The sequence below is a fragment of the Sus scrofa genome, chromosome 15, assembly GCF_054392235.1.
Source record: "Sus scrofa isolate SSC_HxYL_T2T_F1_AM1 chromosome 15, Sscrofa_HxYL_maternal_Yorkshire_Landrace_v2.0, whole genome shotgun sequence".
NCBI classification, from domain to species: Eukaryota; Metazoa; Chordata; class Mammalia; order Artiodactyla; family Suidae; genus Sus; species Sus scrofa.
In genome coordinates, this window is record NC_139397.1 from 152,078,179 (window position 1) to 152,103,351 (window position 25,173).

The 25,173-nt window shown below is 55.8% G+C and overlaps 1 protein-coding gene across 7 annotated transcripts in view; it reads right to left on the minus strand.

Annotated features, from left to right (window-relative positions):
- The window catches only part of ILKAP (ILK associated serine/threonine phosphatase), a 25,528-nt gene extending 355 nt beyond the window's left edge, over positions 1–25,173 (minus strand). The window contains exons 1-11 of one of the 7 annotated variants that reach the window (XM_084998854.1): positions 24,977–25,173; positions 18,057–18,122; positions 17,528–17,584; positions 14,232–14,341; positions 12,856–12,982; positions 10,782–10,888; positions 10,254–10,347; positions 9,915–10,002; positions 8,478–8,599; positions 1,585–1,704; positions 91–172 (exon numbers count right to left, since the gene is read on the minus strand). In XM_084998854.1, the coding sequence (XP_084854980.1) occupies positions 91–172; positions 1,585–1,704; positions 8,478–8,599; positions 9,915–10,002; positions 10,254–10,347; positions 10,782–10,888; positions 12,856–12,920 (678 nt within the window). In that variant the 5' untranslated portion in view covers positions 12,921–12,982; positions 14,232–14,341; positions 17,528–17,584; positions 18,057–18,122; positions 24,977–25,173. Of the gene's footprint in view, positions 1–90; positions 173–1,584; positions 1,705–8,477; positions 8,600–9,914; positions 10,003–10,253; positions 10,348–10,781; positions 10,889–12,855; positions 12,983–14,221; positions 14,342–17,527; positions 17,585–18,033; positions 18,123–24,976 lie in introns of all 7 variants that reach the window. The other 6 variants (XM_003133772.7, XM_084998855.1, XM_084998856.1 and 3 more) reach the window with 6 other exon arrangements.

A 25,173-nucleotide genomic window follows, 5' to 3' on the forward strand; every position in this document is an offset into this window, starting at 1 on the left:
CCCTGGGTGGGGTTCACGCTCCCCACGCGGGGCACCCTGGGCCGAAGCGGCTTTGCCTCTAACGCCCGCGCTCCCTTGGGGGCGTCTCACCTCAAGGCAGGACAAGATGAAGTGGACGGCTTCCTCCGGGGTAAAGACCTTGAAGAGGCCGTCGCAGGCCAGCAAGATAAACCTGCAGTGGGGAGAGGAAACCTCAGCGGCGCGCAGTGGCCCCCGCGGCCCACTGTGACACGGCCCGGCGCCCCGGGAAGAGGGTCTGTCCAGCCACTCGGAGGCCGACATCGCCAACCAGCTCAACCTCTGTGAGACCAGAGTTCAAGCTACTTAAAGTGACCTGCGGGTGACATGTTCTGACTCAAAACTGGGACTGCACCCCTCACGCCGAACGATGGATGAAGCCCAACACGGCAGCTTCTGAGACCCCCTCTGGGAAAATCACCCCATCAAGTCACGAGGTGTTCCGGGAATACACACGCACTCAACTGCCCTGGCACAGGCCTCGAGCCCTTCCTCAGACGCTGAGCAGACGGTCCGGACTCACTCGGACCACATGAAGGGAGGACAGCCGTCCACTGTCACCCTCTGCGACCAGGACCATCTTCCCCTCACACCCGAGACGTCCCGAGGCGAGGCCCTCTGGACGGCGATGGGCGAGGGGGACGGCCGTGCTTCTCCTAGCCTGGGGTCCCGCCTCTAACTTAACCCTTCCTGCCTCGTTTTACTCCCCAGGCCCTGGTTTTCCCTGCCGACTGGTGTTCGGTCCATAACTATTTACTGGGCACGTGGCTCATGCTTGCCAATGGGCACAGTTCCGAGGAGGCACCTGCCCCTTCCAGCAAGTGGCCACGCAGGCACACCGTCCCAATCCCGAGCCGAGGGGGCTGGCACGGCACACACAACGGCGCAGACGTGCCCTCTGAGGCAGTGCCTAGAAAGCTCAGTGCCGAGGCAGGTGGGGTGCGGCCAGGCTCCTTGGAAGAGACCACCTCCATGCCCACCGCGCCCCAGGCAGGGTCCCCGCATCAGTTCCTCCCGGGCGTCGCCATCCTAGGCCAGCCTTCAACACTTCCTAGCTGAGGGCTGTCGCTTTGCTTGGGGCCTTAGAATTACAGGTGGGCCAGCTCAATGGGCGCCTCTTTATCGGCCTAGCTTGGCTCCATTTACAAACCTCCCATAATTCTTCCATTTTAAGCTAAAAGTCCAACTTCTCAGCACAAATCCAAGGCCTTCCCAATCTGTCCCCAAAGCACCCTGCCGTCACTTTCTCAAGATGCCCCAGTACTGGCCCCTGCCTGGCCACGTGTTCACCCCGTCCTACTTTAATGCTCGTGTGTCCCCTCTGCCACAAACCCTCCTTTTTCCACCAGGGACGTCGCCCCTCCTCCACGGCCCCAGACCCACAGCCATGTACGCTCCCTACCAGACCGGGGACCGCACGAGAGCAGAAATGGTATTTTCATCAATCCCTGCACCTCCAGGGCCTGGCCCGGTGCCTAGGCCACGGCCGCCCCCTTTGCCGCCCCGGGCTCACTACACCAACTGGAAAAGGTCTCAAGAGAAAGAGCCCTCGGAGGGCAACGTTACCTGTCATTGGGGGTCAGCTGGCAGCGTCTGATGTCCGGCACAGACGTCACCCCGCAGCGCTTGTACTGCCCGTCCCCGATGGAGCGGGACACCTCCAGCACGCCCAGGACGCGCCCGTCCCTGAAACGAGGGGAACCGTTCAGACTCCGTCTGGCAGGTCATGGGTCCCAGTGCCTGGAACCTGATCTTAAAGAGCAGAGCACCGGGGACGGCGGGAGGTGTGACCCGGGAACCCACAGCTCTGAGGCGCCGCCGCGGGCTACGCGAGGCCGGGCGTCTTCGTGGTCCAGCTTCGCGGCTCCCGGTCATTAACACTCTGCTGCCCTGCACCTCAGCCCCGTGGCACCGACGGCAGCAGTGCCCCCTCCAGCTGGCACACGGCAGTGCTGGGCCTCGCGCACAGACGGGCCCAGAGCCGAGCATCGCACCTGCCTGGGTCAGGGCCCAGCCTCCTTTTTCTGTGTTGCTTTTACCTATCTTTTTTTTCGTTTTTTTAGGGCGGCACCCACAGCATATGGAGGTTCCCAGGCTAGGGGTCGAATTGGAGCTGTAGCCCCCGGTCTATACCACAGCCACAGCAACTCCGGATCCAAGCCCTGTCTGTGACCTACAACACTGCTCGCGGCAACACCAGATCCTTAACCCACTGAGCGAGGCCAGGGATCGAACCCGAAGCCTCATGGTTCCTAGTCCGGTTCGTTAACCACTGAGCCAGGAACTCCCTGTTTTTATCTTAAAGTCTCAGGAGAGTCACGCATTTACCAGGGTTAGGAACAGCTGGAATCGAGGGATTCAATCTGATCAGACTTGGAAAATGCCAGAAAGTGGCTCTTCCCAGATTTGGAAGCAAGTTTTCTTGATGCTGGGTATGAGTATGACTTCAACACCAAGGCTGGTACCTGGACAGCATGGTTTTCTCTTTTAGGTGAGGGACATGGAGCCAGGACGGTGACTCCCACATACACAGACTCGCTGTCAGGGGACAGGTCTGTCGGCGGGGGAAGCGGGCCCCAGCCTGAGGCTCCAGGAACCAATCTGGTGTGTGCTTGCTGTGCGACCCCGGGCAGCTGCAGCCTCCTGGATGCATGTGGCCGGTAACTGCCCGGCTGGGCTGGGCCGCTGTCTCGGGGTCAGAATCCAGCCTGGCTCCCAGCCCTTCGTCTGCCCCCCACATCACCCTCCCAGTGGTCACAGCTAAGTCATCAACGGAACTCTGCTATCTGCGAATCTTCTCCAGCACAAACAGTAAAACAAACAGCCAGAGGGACGGGAGCGCAGAGCAGCAGCGCTGAAGAGGGAGGAGGGGAGGGCTGGGGGTCTCTCGGCCTGGAGAGCGCCATGCCAGCTCACAGGGACCGTGGGAAGCCACGAGACTGCCCCCGAGCCATCAACCCAGCTTGTTTCAGCGAGAGTGAGCCCGGGGCAGGTCGGGAAGACCCAGCTACCGCCAGCACAAGTCAGTACAGGAAACACACAGCTCTTGAGTCGGGTGAGGAAGAGCACCTGCACCACAGCCCAGAGCTGCCGTCTCCAATCCCGAGCTCTGAGCAGAGTTCCCAGCGCGGAACTCAACTACTGGAGTGAGAACACCAAGACACAGAATCGCAGGCCCAGGAAAAGCCACGTACATGTCAGCAAACGACACAGCTGGCTGGCTGTCACTCTGCCCGAGCTCGGAGCACAGGCGTTGTCAGACACACGTGTGCAAGTGCCAGACAGCGAGGCCCGAGCACCAGCTCTCAAGACTGCATGTCACAGGAGCACGAAGCCACGCCACCTGCCCTTGGTGTTCAGTGACAATTCCGCAGGACACGTCCCAGTGGGCCACGGGCGCTGCGGCCCCAGCCTGCCCTGCTCCCGCGCCAGCCCCCTCGGCAGAACTGGCTCAACTGTCCCGGACGGGCCAGCCTCCGGGAGGCACCAGGACGCTGCGCTCTGCAGCTGGTTCACCCCCAACGAACGGCTGCAGGTCCGCTCTCCTCCCGCTGCCCCCCAACGGCCCCCAGGCCCGCCCTGCTGAGGAGGTCCCAGGCCCATTGCCTGTCCCCTGGTCCCAGTCACCCGCAGGACTGGCCTCCTGCCCAGAAGCACTTTAAACTTCACTCCGGGTTGCTGGTGCGCGTCTCCTCTCCGTCAGGCCGTCGACCTGAGAACAGCAGTCGTACGGTGGGAAAGTCGCTCACTGAGGTCCCCGATCGTAGCAGCTCTTTTGGTGGCAGTTTCTGTTCCAATGCTTCCTCCACAATCGGGGAGGAGGGGTGCCGAGAGGCCAGCCTGGCTGCTGCTCTGACTCCAGCTGATCTAGCACATGAGCAAAGGCAGGGACCCAGTGGCCTCGAAGTTCTCACAGAGCTGAGGCTGGGAGGTGGGACCTCCGTCTTCCTGTGACCGTCCAAAGACGCGGATGCCAAGGTCCGCGGGTGCCACAGAGACGGCTGGGGGTGATCCCAGCCCAGGTCTTTGTCCTCAGAGCCCCGTCCTAGGCACACAGCTTGTGTCTGAAACTAAAAACCTACACAGGCGAGCTCCTCCATCTGTCCCGTTGCCTTCCTCGTAGAATACACCTGGCACAGTCCTGCCTTCTCGGAGGCGCTCAGCGGCAGGCGTGTGCAATGCAGGGGTGCCCGCGGCAGACCACCGCCAGTGTGAGAGAGCGGGAGAGGAAAAAAGACATACATGGGTCTGCTAGCTTCGGCGAGGAGGAACACTGGCAAGCAACCAGGAACCAAGGGTGAAGGGAGCGGGGTGAACGTGTGGTCTAGCTGTGCCTTTTCTTTAATTTAGACACTTAACCACGTGAAGAAGGGTTTTCACTTTTAAAACTGCGCTAAAAATATCTGTAACCTAAAAGTGACCATCTTAACTACGTCTCCCTGTACAGCTGAGTGGCGGGCAGCACAGCGCTGTGCCCCCACCCGAAGCCCTGCCCCTTCAACGACAACCCCATTCTCCTTCTGTCCCCACGATGATTCTGACACGCAGGAACCTCAGAAGTGGCATCGCCCAGCATTCACTCTTCCGCCGCCTGCTGACGGCCAAGCGTCCTCAGGGCGGGTGGGCCCGGGGTCTGCGACCCGCCTGCTTCCCCGTCAGGGCTGTGCCGTGTGGCGCGGTGTGTGACAGGGCCTGCTCGTTCAGGCTGTGCGTCCGCCCGCTGCAGGGACAGGCCTCCTCGGTTCACCCCTTATCTGCTGACGGACACTGGGGCTGCCGCCGCCGTGAACGTGGGCGCCCGAGGATCTGTCCGACTCCGCTGCTCTCCATTCCGAAGGGTCCAGGCCCAGGAGGAGAGCTGCCGGTCCCGGGGCGCTCGCACTGCTTTTCGCGTTTCATGTGTTCGCTGTCGGGGTGGCCCGGCCCGGCTCGTGAGGCCCCACCGTTGGGGTTTCCGCAGCGGCTGCACCACCTTCTGTTGCCACCACCCGAGCACAGGCGGTCCAACGTCACCACGTCCGTGCTTTGTAACAGCCGAAGCCCCGACGCCGACCACCCAATGAAACTAAGGCCCGTGACAACCAGCGTGGCAGGGAGACGGCGCTGAGAGTAATTCCTCCGCGTCCACACCCGAGCCCTGCGCGTCCTCGTGAGGCGCCGGCTGGGGACGCGGGAGCCGCGAGCTCCGGTCACTCGTGGAGACGGCGCCGACGCCGCGATGCTCACGCGGCTGTGGCAGAGAGACAGGCTCCCCTCATTAGGAAACCCGATTTCCAGCGGAAAAACACCACAACTCCGGAGTTAAGAGCCGTTAAAAGAAGGCCCTCCGAATGCTCGACCGTCTGAGCTCCCGGCCTGCAGGGGCGGGGGGTCTCCGCGGGCTCCGTCCCCGAACAGACTCGCAACAGGGGACCGAGCGCAGCGCAGCCCCGCGCCTCCAAGGACGGGCCAGGCCGGTGCGCCCGGGGCGCCCTCCCCTGGCCCCAGACAAGAAGCCGTGAGAGGAAGAGACCTAAGCCTGCCTACGGCTACCACGGAGGAGGAGAGAGAGGGACGGGCAGGCAGAGGCGGGAAAGGCCGCCCGGCTCTGCCGACGGTGACTAAGGACTTGGCCCGCTACCCCGCTTCCTGGGGGCCGGCCCCTGCTGGCCAGGAGACCCCCTCTTGCCAGGCCGCCCGCGAACACGCGTGCAGAAGGAACCACGGAGGCGGAGGACCGTGGCTGCCATCCTGTGGGAGCGGGGGCATGTGCAAGGCTCCCTGAGGCAAGAGAAAACCACCAGCCGAAAGGCTGGTGGGAACAACCTGCCCAAGGCCGGAGGGCATCCCCCCGGCCACCGGTCACCACACCGGAAACACCTCCTCTCACCCCTCGGCAGCCAACGTGGGCATCAGGGTCGCCGACAGCAGCCAGACCGTCTGAAGGGCACCGCATCCCACCAAACACGTCTGCGTTTCATCTAAATCTTTTAAAGACGTCTTCAGACCTAACGCTCGCTGTATGAGAAACACGTGGAACCAGTGCCGCTGGTGACCCTCGACCACCGCTGGCCTGGCGAGGGACGGGGCCCAGGCCTAGGCAAAGGGGAGACGGCCCTACACCCGGAGGACGGGCGGACCGAGGAAACGTGCCCGCTGCAGACCGAGGCACGCGGGGACACCTGGCAGAGGCCAAGTACATGTGGGACATCACACGCCTAACAGCACTTAATTATTCTAATGATTACCGAGACCCTAAGTAACAACTAACCCTAATTCTTTCTTTCTTAGGTGTTATGTCCGCAACTAATTTTTAAATAGTTCCGCTTAACATGTAAACAAAACAAATACAGCAAAATGTTTACTGAATCTAGGTGGCAGACATTGAAATGTTTCCTATTTTAGCATTTTTTTTGCACGTCTGGAAAGTTTAATAATAAAAGTGGGGGAGTTCCCGTCGTGGCGCAGTGGTTAACGAATCCGACTAGGAACCATGAGGTTGCGGGTTCGGTCCCCGCCCTTGCTCAGTGGGTTAACGATCCGGCATTGCCGTGAGCTGTGGTGTAGGTTGCAGACGCGGCTTGGATCCCGCGTTGCTGTGGCTCTGGTGTAGGCCGGTGGCTACAGCTCCGATTCAACCCCTAGCCTGGGAATCTCCATATGCCGCGGGAGCGGCCCAAGAAATAGCGACAACAACAACAACAACAGACAAAATAATAATAATAATAATAACAAAAGTGGGGGAATAGAGGAAGAGAAATCATGCCAAGCCCACCTCAGGCAGGAGAGAGGCTGCAGCCTGCCCCTGCTGCTCCAGAACAGAACCGCCTCCCCCGCAACCCACCCCCTGCCACCTCTTCACCCCTCTTCTGAGGGGCTCACCCTAAACACACACTGTTCTTCATGAGGGAATGGGAAACAGGAAGGAAACGCAGCACCACCAATCTTATTTTCAGCCAGAGGATCGTCAGTGTCAAAATCTTTTCAAGGAATTCAGGCAAAAGCAGAATTTTAAAGTTATAAAAAAAAGGCAGAGGAGTTCCCATTGTGGCTCATGGGTTAAGAACCTGATTAGTATCCATAAGGATGTGGGTTCGATCCTGGTCCCACTCAGTTGGCTACGTATCTGGCGCCGCCATGAGCTGTGGTGTAGGCTGCAGACATGGCTTGGATCCTATGCGGCTGTGGTGCAGGCCGGCAGCTGCAGCGCCGATTCGACCCCTAGCCTGGGAACCTCCATGTGCCACAGGTGCGGCCCTTAAGGGGCGGCGGGGGGACCACAGGTGATGCTGACATTTAATGCGGGGGTGGCCTTCTCAGGCACGAACGCCCACAGCCGTCGGAGGGAAAAGCCAGGCATACAGCACTGAGCACCGTCTGAACCCAGCCCACGAGTCCACCGGCGCTCATGGACACAGCCACACCCAAGACCAAAACCACCTTCCACTAACCCAGGAGGTTTTTAACCAACCCGAAGAATTCAGACTCCTCTCCAGAGACTCCCCTGCACCACCGGCTGTGACCAGCCTGGAGCAGTAACAAAGAGCAACAGAAGAGATACGACGCTTCCAAAGACCAGTAACTGCAGGCTTATGCTGATACGCTGTTTTCACCTCCAACAGGAAATAAAATCCAGTGGGGTCAAACTGTAAGATGAACCAAAGAACCCTTCTGGTCAAATTCACATACAGTGTCCCGGAAGAGTCCCTCTCCTGAGCGTAGAGAAGGCCCCACCTCCTCCGCCGCCCTGAGAGACGGCAGATGATCACGTAGGGCTGGCACGCGGTGGTCAAGTTCAAAGACTGTGGAACAGCCAGGGCCAAGCCAGGGAGAGCGGCCTCTGAGCCAGAGACGCTGTGCCCCAGGAAGCCCGGAGAGGATCAGCACAGGCTACCGCCTCACATCCACTGCTTTAGCCACGTCAGACTTTCTCTCTAGAGAACTGCCTCGACGTAGCTTATCCGATTGTGACGAGTGATCGGTCAAGAAGGCTCCTAGGACCAGAGAACACGCTGCAAACGGTCCGCTTCAACTTGAGGCAGCTCTCCTCCTGCAGATGCAGGAGGCCTGTTTCTTGCATGCATTTTTTAGGGCTGCACCCGCGGCACATGGAGGTTCCCAGGCTAGGGGTCCAACTGGAGCTGCAGCTGCCAGCCTACACCACAGCCACGCCAGATCGGAGCCGCGGTCTGTGACCTACAACACTGCAGCTCACGGCAACGGTGTAAGCGAGGCCAGGGATCGAACCCGCATCCTCATGGATACTAGTCGGGTTCTTAACCCGCTGAGCCACAACGGGAACTCCTTGCATGCATTTTTTGTTCCCACTTGGACACACAGGAGATCCGTCAATTCTCGCTCGCCTGCTTGCCCAGGTCAGAGCTCGGAAGACGGCCCGACACAGGACGCTCGCCTCGGAGGTCTCCGGGCCTCTTTCAAGGGAAGCCCTCCTTCCCTGGAGTCGCCCTCACCCCCGTTACCTGACATTCCCGCCAGCCTTTTGTATTCTCATGCGTTCCTCATACTGGGTTGGATTATGCTCCTTGCTGAGGCTTAAGGCTGCATGTTTTTGACTCTCCTCGTTGTAACGACACAGGATTGCCTGGGAAGACAGAGATTACGGCAGCTGTGAAACTCAATGAGCTCAGCGCCCAAAGCTGACAGTAAAGAAAAAGGTTAAGGGTGGCGTTTCAGATTCGGCCTCCTGCCGACAAGCTGAGTTCAGAGGCTCAAGTATCGAGGCAGCATCAAGCTGCAGAAGGGTGTCACAGAAGAAGTTGGGGAGAAAAGCCCGGGCTTGGTCTCAACTCTGGGGCAAACTGGTGGATGCTCGCCCTCGGCCGCCGTCCTCTGTGTGACAGCACAGGGAGGCCCTAAGCGGGGCCAAGGCCCCTGCAGGCCTTACCCTCTTAGGAGTCTACAGGAGGCAAGACGAGGCAGACCAGGCGCCCCTCTGTGCGTTCCCGCCACTGTGTTTACTGTGTGAGGAAGTCTGAGGCCCAGGCGGCATCACGCCTTGAGTCCCCGAGCAGCTCCAGGAGCCCAACTGGGCTCTGACTCCCAAGTCTCTCTCTCTCTCCTCAGCCAGTTTTACTCACGCTCCTCTGCCGTTTGGTTTAAACCTATGTGCTCGAGACAGTCCACTCAAGGACCCCCAGAATCTAAGCACCACCAGGCAGGGCTAGCGTCTGTGATGCTCAGGGCCTAAGCCCCAGTGCCGCCTTTTATAAATCACCCTAAACACAACGGGGCCGGGGAGCAGCTATTTCCAGGCCCGGGAAGGTCACTTTGTTACCGTGACTGCCACACAACGTGGGGCCGGCTGCAGAGGAAGCGGTGCTGGAAGTGACGAGCCGGCCCCGGCCGCCCTGCAGACACTGCCTCCAGCTGCAAGTCACTCCCCACCACTGTGACTGGCACGCAGGCTGTCACGGGGGGAAATAACCCCCCCCCCCAGCCATGTGTAATGGGCTCAATGGATAGATGTCACAGACCTACCACTGTTCTAGCTACGGCTTTTGAGTTATTCTGGAATCACAGGCTTTTGAGAGGCAGCGGTTAATGTGTTTCATTCATTTCTGTCTGAGGTCAGAAAATGAGGACGCCTGTTTAAGCTCCCTGTGTGACGATTAAACTCCAACACCCAGCACCTGTCTTTGAGAGTACCCACGAGAAGGAAAATGTGGAAAAAAGCAGAAAAGGTGTCACAGGGCATACATCTTCCCAGAGGACAAACAGCCTCCAACGGAGCTGCTGGGCTCCGACCGAGAACGCGCCCTCTGCCGCAGAAGCTCTTGCAGCCACCCCCCAAGACGGCGACCCAGCCAGCACCACTGCACTCTTGGTCAGCAAGTGCTCCCTCCACTCTCCCCCGCCTCGCACGCTGCCGTCTCCGGGGCGGCCTCTGAGCCACATACCCGACTGTCTCCGAGGTTGGCGATGTAAAGGGTGTTGTCTACAGCCAGAACGCACGTGGCGGTGGACCCATCTTTCCAGGCAGGCTTCCTGCGGGGAGACACATCAGAACCACGCTCACCACCAGCACGCAAGCACTCAGCCCAGCTTCCCGAGCTGACTTAGACTTTAAAACGGACCGTTCCTGGATGGGTGCTTTTCTGTTTCCGATTAGGGAGCAGTCACACGAGCCTGCCCGGCGCTAGGAACCGTTCACACAGTGAGCGTGAGCATCAAACCCCTCCAGGCCTGAAGTGTGTTTAGTTAACGCTCCCTCACCTGTCCTCCCGTGTTGTACTCACTGGCTGGACGCCTGCTTGAGGAACTCTTCGTCCGTGTGCTTGAAAGTGTCCAGAAGGCATCTTTTCACGGTTTTCTCTACACTGATGACGTCTCCTATCACAGAAGGGCCAAGACAAGCTCTGAAGCCTCCCAAGTGTGAAAACAAGACACTCACTCGCACCCACAGACACCTCGCGAGAGGCGCCAAGCACGCAGAGCCGTGCGCAGGTCCAGAGCTCCTGCTCGCTCGAAGCCCTGCCTCCGACACTCAACGGGGACGCTCTTCCATCTTTCCTGCTGTGTTCTGGGTTTTGGCGGGGGGGCGGGCAGAGGCCCATGCCTGCGGCACTCAGAAGTTCCCAGACCAGGGACTGCACCCGCTCCACAGCCGTAACCAGAGCCACAGCAGTGACGCCGCCAGGTCCTTCACCCGCTGAGCCCCAGAGAACTCCAGCAACGAGTCTTCACAAAAGCTAAGGACACCTCACCGACCGGCACCAACAGCCAACACGGAGATGAACGAGAAGTGCTCTGGTTCTCAGTCTCACCTTTAGGAAATTTCCTGATCAAGTTCTGATGCAAATTCTGTGCAGCAAATTTTGAGGCGCGAATTCCTCCATGTCCATCAAAAACAGCAAAATATGAAACCCGGGTACTGGAACAAGGAATTGAGGGTCAGCAAAGATCACTCCTCGCCATCAAGGCCTATGACTCTTAACCACCAAACATTAACCGAAACAAACATGTAAACAACTTTCACGACTTTTTAAAATTAAACAGACTTGTTTCAAAATTCAAGATCTATTAACTCTGATTTTTTTCACTAAACTAAAACTCGGAACTTTTTTCTATTGTAAGCCAGACTGAGGAGTTCCCTGGTGGTACAGTGGGTTAAGGACCCAGCTTTGTCACTGTTCTGGCTCTGACTGCTGCTCTGGCGTGGCTCAATCCCTGGCCAGGGAAATTCCACATGCCATAAGCACGACCCAAAACACAAATAAATTAATAAACCTGACTTGGTTTTAAACACTAACACTCAGATGAACAGTTCCTGACGCAAGACAGTTAAAAAGCCTAAAAGAACGGGTAGTTGCAGAACTGCTGCTCCAACTCTGACCGACAGAGACCCTGAGGCCCATCGTGCCAGTCTTCCTCCTTTTCCCCATTCACGTGTCCTCAGAAAACCAACGCACACAGAATAAATGGCATGAAGGCACTGAATCGAGGAGGAGAGAATATAAATCCAGGGAGAAACGACGTTGATTCCGCAGAGCTGCTCTACTTCCAATCACCTTTGGACTTCCTTTTCAACCCGGGATCACACAAGCCAAGGGAAAAAAACTTCATGTGGCTTCTAACTCGGACTCTTTGGGAGTTCCCGTCGTGGCTCAGTGGTCAATGAACCCGACTAGCATCCAGGAGGACACAGCTTCCACCCCTGGCCTTGCCCAGTGCGCTAAGGTTCTGGCGTTGCCGTGGGCTGTGGTGCAGGTCACAGACGCAGCTCAGATCTGACGTTGCTGTGGCTGTGGTGTAGGCCAGTGGCTACAGCTCCAATTCGACCCCTAGCCTGGGAACCTCCATAGGCCATGGGTGCAGCCCTAAAAAGACCAGAAGAAGAATCTCACAGTGTAGTATTTGCTGGTTAGGGCTCAGTGTTCCCGAATTCGCTCTATCCCTAACGCCCGCCCCTGGTGCTGTCCAGAAGTCCCTTTCCTGGCTCTGAAAGCGACTCCTGCTCTTGGTACGCAATGGCAGCCTGGCAGCACTGAGGTGTGCACCAGGGACCGTGGTCTCTGCAGGTGACCGGGTGTCCTGCGGGGGCCATCGCCGCCTCCTGATTAGGCCTCACCTAGGGGACAAGAGCACCGGCACCAACAGCGAGCGCCAGCAGAGCACACGGTGTTAGGCAGCACCTGTCAGGAACGTTAGGCGATTACGGAACCGGGGGTGCGCCTGTGCAACGCACACGTCACCGCAGGTGTAAACAGAGTGTTTCCTAACAGCCAACTCAAGGTCCTGCCTCCTGGCTGCTTTTCCTCCAGGCCTCGGACCCTATCCAGAGGCTTCGTTTTCGTCTGCACAACTGCAGGAAAATTTTCAGTTCTTCTGCTTCCTGATGCCATCTCTGCTTTTCCGTTCTCTTTCTGAGCCCTCGCGCTCTGCACCAGCTCTCCTTGAGCACCACTCGCTGCTCTCGTTAGCAGCTTCGGCCTCTATCTCCTGGGTCACAGAGCGAGGACACTACCTGCCAGAAGCGCCTCAGACACTGGTAGAAAGCAACATCCCCCAAAGACCCGCAATGCGGAGGGTCCTTCCCCGGTCCGCAGCCTTTCGCCGCCAGCGGGACTGACACTCGGCGCCGCACGGCCCTGAGCGGCAGGACCCACCTGTGGCTGCAGCGGCCCCCTGGCCTCCCGCCCCCCGGCGCAGGTGGAACGGGCCCTGCTGTGGACGCCAAAAAGGCCCCTGGGGGGGAGGCCAGACGCAGCAGAGAACCACGGATGCCGCAGCAAGCGGCGCGAGGGCCACGTCTTCTCTGCCGCTGCCAGCCGACCGCCCCCGGTCCAGCGCTCTCGGGAGAGCGGAGCCTTCGTGCCTCCGGGCGTCGGGGACACTCACATGAGGGAGGAGGGCGGCCGGCACTCCTCGGTGATGTCGTTGAGGATGACGTGCGCGTCCTGCATCTCCTCCCGCTCGCCCTTCCGCTCAGCCACGTAGCCTTTCAAACCAAAGATCGCCGAAGAGGCTGAGGAGGAGAGGACAGAGGCCAATACAAAACGGTGCCCTTCTCCCCAGAAGCCCTGGTCCCAGAGCAAGTGAGGACAGGACGGCTGTGTCACGCGGCAGCGTCCCGAGGCCGCAAACGAGGGAGCCGACCCTCGAGGCGCCTCCCCTGCGGGTCTGTGAGCAACGGCGGGCCGCGGGGCAGGAGGGCCCGGCTCGGCACGGCCCCGCGCGGAGAGGCGACAGCGGCCGACAGCGCGTCAGTCCGGGACGGCGCCGCTCGAGAGGGCGCGAGGCCAAAGCACCCGGGCAAGGAGCGGGCTGTCGCCGCGCGCGGAAGCGGGCAGAGAATTCGGAGGCGCTCTCGGCCGTCAGCGGCTCGAGGACGGAAGCGGCCCACTGGAGAGGAACGCGCCACCGACGCCCCACAGGCGACGCTGGAATCGAATTCTTCCAGCTCGAGGCAGCCCCTGCGGGGTTTGCTCAAGTACCAGGGGCTCTGACGTCAGGAGGGAAAGAAGAGGAAGGAGCCCCCGGGGGCAGAGACACTTCTGTGTCCTGGCGGGGAGCCGCCACCCAGAGCCCTGAGGGATGCCCGGGGCCCTTCCGCAAGAGCGGGGCGGCTGCGGGCAGGCAGGCCGAGGCTGAGCGGGGCTGCTGAGCGGGGCTGAGCTCTCCTCGGCGGGAGCCCGGAGCCGCCCTCCACCTCAGGCCATTCAAGGCACCAGACTACGCGGGGGTGGGCAGGCGGGCGGGGCCCGGGATGAAGATCCAGCTCTTCCTCCTGAGCGAGCTGAGGCTCTCGCTCCTTCCCACTGACCGGGACCTGCTGGAAAGCGGACTGCACACTCGACCTGTCTTTCCTCTGGGGACGCTGCCCGCCTGCGCCGGTCACGGAATCCCAAGGGCTCCTCAACCGGCTGCGCGCAAGGACGGGCGGCGCCAGAGAAGCTGGGGGGCTGGTCAGCTAACCGCTCCCCGCAGAAAGCTAGGACCCCCCCGCCCCCGCCCTGAGCATTTTAACCCTTGAAAACCAGGTGCAGGCTTCCTGTCTGAACAAGCTGAGGAAGGGGTGTGCTGAGAGCAGAGGGAGGGCGGCGAAAGCAGCCTTGGAGACCCGTGGGCAAGCCCGGCGCCCGCCCCGCTCCCTCGCTACAGGCACGGAAAGGAAGTATGGCAATCGGAGAGCTGGGCGTGCTTTTGCTCTGGGGTCTTTTAAAACACGGAGTCTAATACATTTGTTTTCAAACTGTCTGAAAACCTTTACAAACTTTCTTTTCCACAAGCTCTTCACTGCCATTCTTCTCTTCTTCAGAGGTCTTTCTCTTGGCTCCTTTCCCTTCGTTCTTTCTCGTCTGGGACGGCGAAGCGTCGAGAGAACCTGGAGAGACAAAGCAAGAGCCAGACAGAAACGCAGCTGTAGGCTGGGAGAGTGCCCGGCAGACGAGGGCCCTCCCCGCCCTCAGACTCTGAGTGCCACTCACGCGAGGCCAGGCACAGAGGGAGGCACAGCAGTCGGGCTCGGGCTCTGCGGGGTGGGGCGGTGGCCGGGCACGCACGGAGGGGGACCCCCCAGGTCAGAGCCAGGCCCTGCTCAGACGGACCATGAGAGGACACGCAGGAGAGGCTTCTCGTGGTCCGAGTGCCCACGCCTGTTGGGGGCCTGGCACAGACGCCATCCTTTACATCCATAAGCCCTTCCTTATCAGTAAGTTGCCCAAATCTGTCAAGTGAAACATCCCAAACCAGTTCAAAAAAGAAACAAGTGCCCCGAAAGGCTTAAAACGGTGCCCCGAAAGGTCAGGCTTTAAGAATTACATGCATCCTGAAAGGTGAAACAGGACTGCTGAAGCCATTCCTGTTTGCAAAGGGTGAGCTGGTATTCAAAGCCAGCGCCAAGAACACCCGCGGTGCCTGTGCTTTCTGGAATGATCGAAGTCTAGTTTCAAATGTCTGTTACGGGGGCGGGGGCTTAAGGCAAATGACTTAACCTCTCAGGCTCGGTCTCCTCGCCCATGACAGGGAGAGTACCCTCCTCTCAGGGCTGTTTGAAAATCAGTGGGGAGAAAATAGGCAAAGCATCCACCACGGTGCCTGGTCCGCCGAGTATCCAGTCCATGGCCCCCGCCGTCAGAGCACATGGCCCCAGGTGCCCTCTGCGTTCAGGTGTAAAACTCTGCAAGCATTCAGTATTTATTCAACTGCTCCTTGCCAGACATCTCTGAGTACCAAGGAGAAAAGTCAGGACGTGTCCCTGCCCTCAACAAGAGTCGGTTCCTTGCCAAAGAGCGAGGTCTGCAACCGTGTCAGGTTAACAGACACACGCGACCCCACACGGTAAGGCAACCTAACTGGGAAAAGGTCCTGGATCTCCCACCGGCCACTCCATCAGCCTCCTGTCACTTACTGCCTGGGTTCCAGGTCCCCCGTGGGAATGTAAGAGACTCTTCCTTTAAGTTGCAAAACAGACATTTTTAAAACTGTTGCTGAATTCTAACTGAAGCACGCTCTAACTGGAACATGTGGTCTACATGGGACATTGATTAGTCACCAGGACTTACTTTATGGCCTGGGATGCAGTCAACTTGTGTAAATGGCTCTTGCCTGCTTAAGAAGAATGTCTTCTCAAGACGCCCAAATAGTGGGTACAAGACTGGATTCCATGTACACACGCACACACACAATCAAGCAAGCGGTGTTGTAATCTTCTAAATTACTGCTAGTATCAGCGCTACGGGTAACTACGACGTAACTCTGTGGAACCCTCCTCTCTTTCACCAAGTGTGTCAAGAGCCCTAGCTGCACACGTTAACTTCCATTATACCTCAGAGTACTTGTCTTTATTGAGAAGGTTTTAAGGTTCATTGGGAGTATGAGAGTGCTCTAATTTTTTGGAAAGGAAACAAAGTTTGAAAACCTGAGAATTCTTACGTGTAAGATAATGGTGATACTTTTTCTCAATATAGGAATGATACTTATTTAATCCATATTTTCTAGACCAATGACTTTATGGTAAAGAATTATGATACAAAAAAAAAATATACTTGAAAAGCAGCAAGTATGGCTTTTCACACTAGAAGATAACAACTGCATAGGAAAAGGACGGCCCGCCAGCACCGTCCCCACCACTGCTCCGCAGCCCTCCCTTTCGGGGATTCCACGTGAGAAGGTCTCTCCGTGAGATGGGGTAACACACTTGTCACAGAGACAACCTAGAGACTCTGCTCTACTTGCCCCTTCTGTTTAACTGGAACAGAAAAGGAAAAGTTAAAACATTTATAGGAAAAGGTACAGCCAATTGTTTTGCGGGTTTTTTGTTTTTGTTTTTGTTTTTTTTTTTGGCCTCACCCACGGCACGTGGAAGTTCCCAGGCCAGGGACTGACCCCATGCAACAGCAGTGATCTGAACTGCTGCAGTGACAATGCCAGTTAACCTGCTGTGCCACAAGAGAACTCTGAGCCAATGTTAAGGCTTAACAAAAATGAAATCACATCAATAAACAGAATCTTGAGAACATATAAGGACAGACTGGAAAATAATTAAAGTCTTGAATTTCAAGAAAATTCCTGTATATGATCTCTTACCAGTTGATAACCAGTGTCATTCTGAGTTCATTTTTTCAATATCAAAATTCTTTTTTAATATAACTGGCATAAAACAGAAGACTTATTATCAGGGATATCTTCAATTTTTCAGGGATACTGAATTATTATTATTATTTTTTTTAGGGCCGCACCTGCAGCATATGGAGGGCCCCAGGCTAAGGGGCAAATCGGAGCTACAGCTGCCAGCCTACACCACAGCCACAGCCCCGCCAGATCCGAGCCTCGTCTGCGACCTACACCAGAGCTCATGGCAACACTGAATCCTTAACGCACTGAGTGAGGCCGGGGATTGAACCCACAACCTCAGGGTTCCTAGTCAGATTCATTTCCGCTGCATCATGAAGGGAACTCCTGAAAATAAATTTTAACTGTATTTCATATACAGACACTTCTGCTGGATACATTTAGATCTGTCAGGAATATAACAAGGCAAAACCAGAATGACAAACTCTGAGTTTTTTTTTTTTTTTAAGTTAATAACATAGATCAAAGTAAATCACTGAACGCATACTCCCTTCTTTCTTTCTTTTTTCTTTTTTTGGGCCTTTTTAGGGCTGCATCCACAGCATATGGAAGTTTCCAGGCTAGGGGTCGAACTGGGGCTCTAGCTGGCAGCCTACACCACGGCCACAGCAATGCAGGATCCTTAACCCACTGAGCAAGGCCAGGAATCAAACCCACGTCCTCAAGGATACTAGTTGGATTTGTTACCACTGAGCCAGTGGGAACTCCCCAAACTCGTATTGCTTAAAGTCATTACAAAAGGCTGGGGGGGGGGAATAAAAATAATCACGAAAAAGTGATGTAGTACTTGTATCTTTCTGCTCCCTAATACGCTTTATGCTGTACTATGAGTCAATGTCATCCTAATCCTTGTTAAAAGTACAAATGGACTGTACGTAAATGTAAAACATCATGCACCATTTCCATCGGCACACTGGACCTCTTTCCCGCCACTTACCTGCATCGCCACTGCTGGCTGGTGGGAGATCATCAAAAAGCAAAGGTCCCCCTGATCCTGAAACACAGCAGAACACCGGGTGAATCCACAAACCAGGACGAGGCTCAAGTCTCAGAATCCATCCCACCAGGACACCTACACGGGTCATCGAAATAAACGCGAAACTCGCGTGTCCATCCGGTGGCAACTCACAAGGTGCTCAATATAGCATCTCGAACCTATTGTATTTTAAAGTCCTATCATTTCACAGGAAACAAAAACCTGCCTGAAAGAGTTAAACCTTATCTCAGCTCGTAAAATAGACGCGCAGATGAACCTGAGAAAACCGTTTAGCGTTTTTACGCAGTTTCTCAGGGCTAGCGACGAGCAGGTTTTTCTGCCTTACCTGACGCCATGGATTCAAAACTTAAGACAGTCCAACACCTAAAACATCTGTGTGTTGAAAATGGGGGAAAGGGAAAAAGATTGAGACCACTACAATCCCAGGAGGGCACGCTGACACACACCTGGGAGAGCCTGAAGACTGTACCTGAGTCAGCACTGCTGGCTGGAGGGAGGCCGTCAAAGAGCAGAGATCCTTTCTGAGCTTCTTTCCCTAGAACACGGAACACCTGCTTAGAGAGCATGTGGTCACCGGCCGGGGCTCTGCGGAGGGGGGAGCTTCTGAGAGGGGTTTGCTACGAAATTCAAATCTTCTCCTCCCTGTCGGGCAAAATTTATTTTTAAAAAATATTTTCTTGACAGCCACTTAATATGGACATTTGTTTCCAACAGTTACAGCCAACACAAAAGCAATGGAAGATGCTCCAACAGGCGTTTTAAAGGCCATTGGGTATTTTGAGGGAAACAAGAATTTTTCTTGATAATTTCACTATTGAAAGGAACAAGTATTTTGAAATCTTTCTTTAAAAGTGAATCCTGGGGAGAAAAAAAAATAATAATTCTAGGGCAAAACAATAATTCTGTCTTGGTACCTCAATCAAGACAAAACTTCAGGGATAAAGGGACTTGTCAAAAGATCTGCAGGTCTTTAAAAAAATCCTATGTCAATAACATTCTCAACTAACACCGAGGAGGCTCTCAAACACACAAGCACTGAGATGCTGAGACGCTCGAGGGAAGCAAGCCGATCGTCTTAACCTGGCGTCCCTCGCACGGGGCTCAATTCAACGGACGAGTGTGAAGAAAGTGAGGCATTTCAGATCCTCCAAGACAGAAGCCAGGGAAATTTCCTATCCGAAAACCTAAAGATGAACATTCCAAAGTACTTGTGTTAAATGGCTGATACTCAATTCCCCCCCCATGTACAATTTCACCACTCCTCCCCTTCCAGCTTTCCCCAAAGTTTCTACTGGAAGTACGAAAGAGATGAACTGGCCCACAGGGACGTGGCGGGGGGCGGGGGTGGCAGAGTCACAGCCTCTCACGTGCAACACACTTGTCCTGTTCCGCAGAGTTCAGGCACAGCAATGAACTCCTTTAAAACCCCACGAGGAGTTCCTGCCAGGGCGCAGCGGAAACGAATCCAACTAGGAACCACGAGGTTACGGGTTCGATTCCTGGCCTCACTGAGTGGGTGAAGGATCCGGCGTTGCCGTGAGCTATGGTGTGGGTCGCAGACGCCACTCGGATCTGGCGTGGCTGTGGCTCTGGTATAGGCTGGAGGCTACAGCTCCGATTCGACCCCTAGCCTGGGAACCTCCATATGTCGCAGGTACGGCCCTGAAAAGACCAAAGACTAAATAAATAAATAAATACAGTAAAAACCAATTCAACTTGAATATTCTAAAAGATTCACCCATTTCATCTTTTTGCCTAGAAAACTTGGCAAAATTTTAATTAAAATGTCTATCCTCCAGGAGCTCCTGCTGTGGTGAAGTGGGTTAAGAATCGTACTGCAGGAGTTCCCGTCATGGCACAGTGGAAACAAATCCAATTAGGAATCATGAGGCTGCGGGTTGGATTCCTGGCCTCGCTCAGTGGGTTGAGGATATGGCATCGCCTTGAGCCGTGGTGTAGGTCGCAGACCCAGCTCGGATCTGGCGTTGCTGTGGCTGTGGTGTAGTCCTGCAGCTACAGCTCCGATTCGACCCCTAGCCTGGGAACCTCCATATGCCACGGGTGCGGCCCTGAAGAGACAAAGACACACACACACACACACACACACACTCCTTCTGCAGCAGCTCAGGTTGCTGCAGGGGTGCCCATTTGATCCCTGGCCTGATACAGTGGGTTAAAGGATCTGGTGTTGCCACAGCTACAGCTCGGATTCAATCCCTGCCCCCAGGAACTTCCATGTGCAGCAGATGCGGCCATAAAATTGAAAAAAAAAAAAAAAAAAAAAAAAGGATAACCTCCAAAGAGGGAAATTTCTTCAGGAGTGTTTAGGTCAGAAGGACACTAAATACCTGATACACGCCTAATTTAACAAAAAGTAACTCTTTTGCTTTGTATCCTTAATGCAAAGGGGAAGTGCCTAGTCCATTAAGCAGTACCTCTGACCCTCAAGACCACTCTACAGAAACTAAGTAATTGGAAGCACTTTCGTTTTTATCACAACTGAAGCAGAGACTCTACGGGCTGCACTCAAAAAACAGCATTAGAAAAACATTAAGAGGCATTTAGGGAGCTCCCGCTGTGGCGCGGCAGGAACGAATCTGAAGAGTGTCCATGAGGATGCGGATTTGATCCCTGGCCTCGCTCAGTGGGCTGGGGAATCTAGCGTTGCCATGAGCTGTGGCCTAGGCCGGCGGCTACAGCTCCGATTCTACCCTAGCCTAGGAGCCTCCATATGCTGCAGGTGCAGCCCTACAAAGACCAAAAAAGGGGGCGGGGCACTTAGGAGAACCATTTCCTCAGGGCAGTAAGCCTCCTCCAAGAAGCCCTCCTTGATATTCCAGCAGGCAGGCCGCGGCCAAGGGGAGCTCGCACTGTGCTGTCTGGCCATGGACACGCCCACTCCAGCAGCGTCCAGCTGAACACTTGCACTGCTACCAGCAGGGCCAGGGCCCCAGCATCTTAGGAGAGGGGACATTTCGGGGTGGAGGCCAACCTCAAGAGCAACCAACCCTCCCACTTGGGCAAGGTCAGATTTTAATTCCAGAATTAAACTACACACCTCACTCAGGTCTTTGCAATGCCAGCGTCCAATGGGGGAGGTCCTCTTTTACCCAGGTAAGCATCCCTCGTGACAGAGCTTCCAGCTTAGCACCAGCCTGGTCCTCTCCTTTGGCTACAGCTCAGTCTGGCGTAGTGCCCCAAACCTAGCATCACCCGGAGAAGGACCTTCCTCCCGTCCTGAACAGTGTGAGTCTGTCCTCGCCTCTGTCACTCTGGAATACCGTGAGTGCTATTTCAATTAAACACAATGAGATCATTTCATATTTCTGTTGGCCACCACTGCGAATGGCTTATAAACCTGATAATTAACATCCACTGCCTGCCAGGAACTACTCTAGTGTCTAGTGCTCTACCTATTCGAATGCATTTGATCCTTTACCACAATCTTATGAGGTGGGTACTATTACTGTTGCTTTACTTACTGGCGGGGAAACCAAGGCACCTGGGTTAAATAACGGTGCCAGGGCGTGACTGAGGCGTGGAAATCCACAGCTGAGCACAGGCTGCTCTCGGCGAGGAGCCGCACTGCCTCCACCCCGGTCTAGAGGCTTCACAAGGACAGTCCCATTTAACCCTCACACGAGGCCACCAAGACACTGCCGAGGCGCTCGAGCTCTGACACACTCTCTGCACCATCAAAAGGATCATATTTAGAGTAGCCCGCGTCCGGATTCTTAAGAAAGCAAAACAAAAAACTCCGTAGGTCACAAATGCTGTAAGGGACCTTCTGGTTAACAAGAACCTTACATTTTGTTTTGGAAAAACAGCAAATCAAAACACGTGTGGCTGCCATCTTTGGGCCAAGTGGGACCTTGACCTGAAACTTTGGAGGAGGCCCTGAGTTCTCGATATAAGAACTCTAGTATCAAGAAAGAAACAAGACCGAAAACAAGTTTTTCATCACAATTAATTTCATCTAGGACTTTTTAAAAAAAGTTCTCTACATTCTGAAGCTAAGTCTACTAAAAGTTATACTACGTACTACGCTTGGGCTCACCATATTCGGGTTAGCTAAAAGCTGCTATGCGCAATAAAGCAACAAAAAGCTTTTAAATATTTTGCCTAAAGTGCTTTTTACACCTGGATTTTCTTTTCAACTACAAGTGTGATGCAGGTGACCTCATCCGAGGCTGTGGATATGGAGGGCCAGCTGTCCTAGGATAGAAACCTGAGCACCCAGGCCTATGGGAGCCACTGGGGCCCTGGAACCAATCCCCTGCAGATACTGCGGGGCTGCCCTGCATGTTTTCCAAATGCCTCGGAGGTATCAGAAAAGGCCCCGCCTCGCCCCCACTCTCCCCACCCAGACTAACAGTTTTAGTGTCTAGCTTCCACTTTCTTTTATGCTCATGAACTTGGGCACGCGCGTTTTAGTTTTTAAAAGGCAGACGCACACCGTCCACTAGTCTACAAACATCCTTGCTCTTGTAGGCCGTCAGGACATGCTCGGGCCAGCACACTGGCCACTGATTCTCCCAACAGCCCCACAATATTCTCTCTGGGAAGCATGGCCACTCACTTCTCTGGTTCCCTTGCTGATGGGCACATGCAGAATGCCTCTGGTCTCTTCCATGACAAATTCTGCCACAACAAACAACCTGAGACTTATATCCTCATTATATCTGCTAGATGGCTGGTCAAAGGGTAAATAAATAAATTGAAAAATGCCAAACTGTGTTCCAAAAAAAAAGCTGTGGTAACTTCCACTCCCAACACACTTTATGTGAACACCCTCCCCGCCATCTGGCCAAGTTTTAAAGCTGATGAGTGAAAAACAGGGCACAGCACTGATGGGCTTTTCCTTTCCGGGAATGAAGAAACAGAGCATCCGCTCCTGTAGACGGGTCATTTGCACTTCATCTCTATTACCTGTCAGGACACATCCTCTGACCGTTTTCCCGGTGGGATACCTCTCGTCCTTACTGATTTGTCCGAGGCTCTCCCTTATTAGGGACAGTGACCTTGAGCAAGGTGTGCTGCAACGCTTCTCTCTCAGCTTGTCTTGCCTCTGTGGTATTTTGCCTGCGGAAACTTTTTATTTTACATAGTTAAATCCCAGCAACGCTCGCCGAATCCTTAACCCACTGAGCGAGGCTAGGGATCAAACCCGCAACCTCATGGTTGCTAGTTGGATTTGTTTCCGCTGTGCCACAACGGGACTCCCTAACCTTTTCTTTTTCTTTCTTCTTTTTTTCAACGGCCCCACCTGTGGCATATGGAGGTTTCCCTAGCCAGGAATTGAATCTGAGTTGCAGCTGTGGCCACACCAGATCCTTTAAGCCAGTGCCCCGGGCCAGGGACAGAACCTGCACCTCGGCAGCAACTGGAGAGGCCGCAGTTGGATTCTTAACCCACTCCACCGCGATGGGAATTCCAAAACCCATCCTATTTTCCTTTCATTCACTCTATGTTCAATTTAATCAACCAATACGGCCGATTTTTTGGAAACAAAGTATGACATTTAAAGTTTCAAAAATCAAAATATTTTCACATGATTGTGAAATCAGATTCTGTTCTTGTTCAAATGATTTTTTTTTAAACCTGTTAGGTTTCATCTTGTTGGTATTAACTAAATGCCTGTTAAGATTATTTGGGGTTCCAATTTTGTCACTCACTTTAGTGCTTATCCCTCTCAGCTTTCTGTCATCTACAAATCAGAAAGCTTGCCTTCTTCGTTCTTAAAGCTATTTAAAAAAACCACACCCAGTCAAGCAGGACCTGTGACAGTGTCAGTGCTGTTGACACTTCAGGGAAGGGGGCTTTCAACATCGCACGGAGCCCTGCTACCTGCCATCTCCGCAGGGTTGGGTGTGTCCTCCAAGCACCAACTTAGGAGAGTTGTCGAGTTTTGTGTCATTTTAGGGAATGCCCCCCTCAACAGACCCGAATTAATTTCAGGTAAAAAGAGATGTGATAGGCTTCCGGGCACATCTACAAATCCAAAGTCTGCCCCAAACATACTCAGACAAAAGTTATACTCCACCCACAGAGAGGGAAAGAGTGCACACACAAGCCAGAGTTTTCACAACCAGAACGATCTAGAAAACAAATGTAAAAAGGGAACGTTCGGAGAAAAGTAAGGGTGCCATTACTGCGCATAAGGACCCGATAAAGACGGGCCTGGCCACCCACATGCGACCAGCCCCCGCCCAGGCCCGGTGGACAGCAGGACAACTCCTCCCAAGGGGACCACAGTTAGGGCCCCGGGTGGCACTGCTCCTCCCGCCCTGGTAGGACCCGTCACAAGTCCGCCCCGTCGTCAGAGGCCAATTCCAGCTCCGCCTCCTTCTCCACCGGCCACGAACTACGAACACGGCTTCTCGGGACAGCAGCAGTTCCCACAGTCATCATCACCTCCAGCCCTCTCCGATTTTAGTCGCTTGCACTCAGAATCCGGCTCTTTGAAAGCAAAGGCTGGGTCTCGGTGCCCTCCGTGTTCCCCGCAGCAGTAGTTCCCAAACCGCGGGTCTCCGGACCCCTGCTGGGCTGTCAAAAGTCCCCTGCAGGTTTCACGACCCCGAGGCAGGGCGCTCCCGCCAGGCTTTCAGACGCAGCGGGGCTGAGGCCAGCCTGGAGTATCTGAACTTGCTTTTGCTTTTCCACGTTCTCCGCCACCGAGTTTGGCTTGGAAAGAAAGCCCTAAGTCACAGCGTCCGGCTGAAGACCTTGCACGTGAAAACCGTAGCGGGTCCTCTGCCAACTGCGACCCGGCGCGGCTGGACCTACAGCACCAACCAGACGGTCCCCACGCTGCTAAAACGTGGAGCTCAAACCCCAGCTCCGGGAGCTGAGCGGCCCCGGGATGACGCTCTGCACTTCGGGGAGCGGGGCACTTCCCGGGACCCCGAAAAGCACACCCAAGTGCTGTGAATCAGACGCTAAAAGCAGAGGGGCAGAGAAGAAATCCTCTCGGGCCTCCAAGCCGCGGGCGCCCAAGTGGGTGATCCCTGCAACCTCGGGCGCGACAACAAAACACAAAGCAGGAGGCGCCGCGCGGGGAGCGCCCCGAATAACGTCGTCGCCCCTGCGAGCGCTTCGAGCGCAGGCCGGGCCGCGCGGGGGCGGCTCCGGGCGGGGAGCGGGCCCGGCGTGCGGGCCGGCGGGGACCGCGGGCCCTGGGCGGCCGCACGTGGAGGCCGCACACAAAGGACGCGGCGGCCTTTCCTCCTGCGCAGCGAACATGGCGGAGGCGCCCGAGCCCCGGAGCCGGTGCCCCCGCGCTCGCCCTCGCGCTCCCCCGCCGCCCGCCTCAGGCGCCGCGGGCCTGCAGGCCGCCGCCACCCGCCCTCCGGCCTCCTTCCCCTCGCTGGCCGGCGGCCACCCGCTTACCGGCAGCAGGGCGCGGCGAGCGCTCGGGCTCCGGCAGGTCCCCGAACAGGTCCATGGCGGAGGCTGGGCAGCAGCGGCGGCGGCGGCAGACGCGCAGCCCGCGAGCGGCGGCGGGCTCCACACCCTGCAGCGGCGTCGGCGGCGGCGGCGGCGGCAGCAGCAGCAGCGGCAGTGGCAGCGGCGGGGCGGTGGTGGCC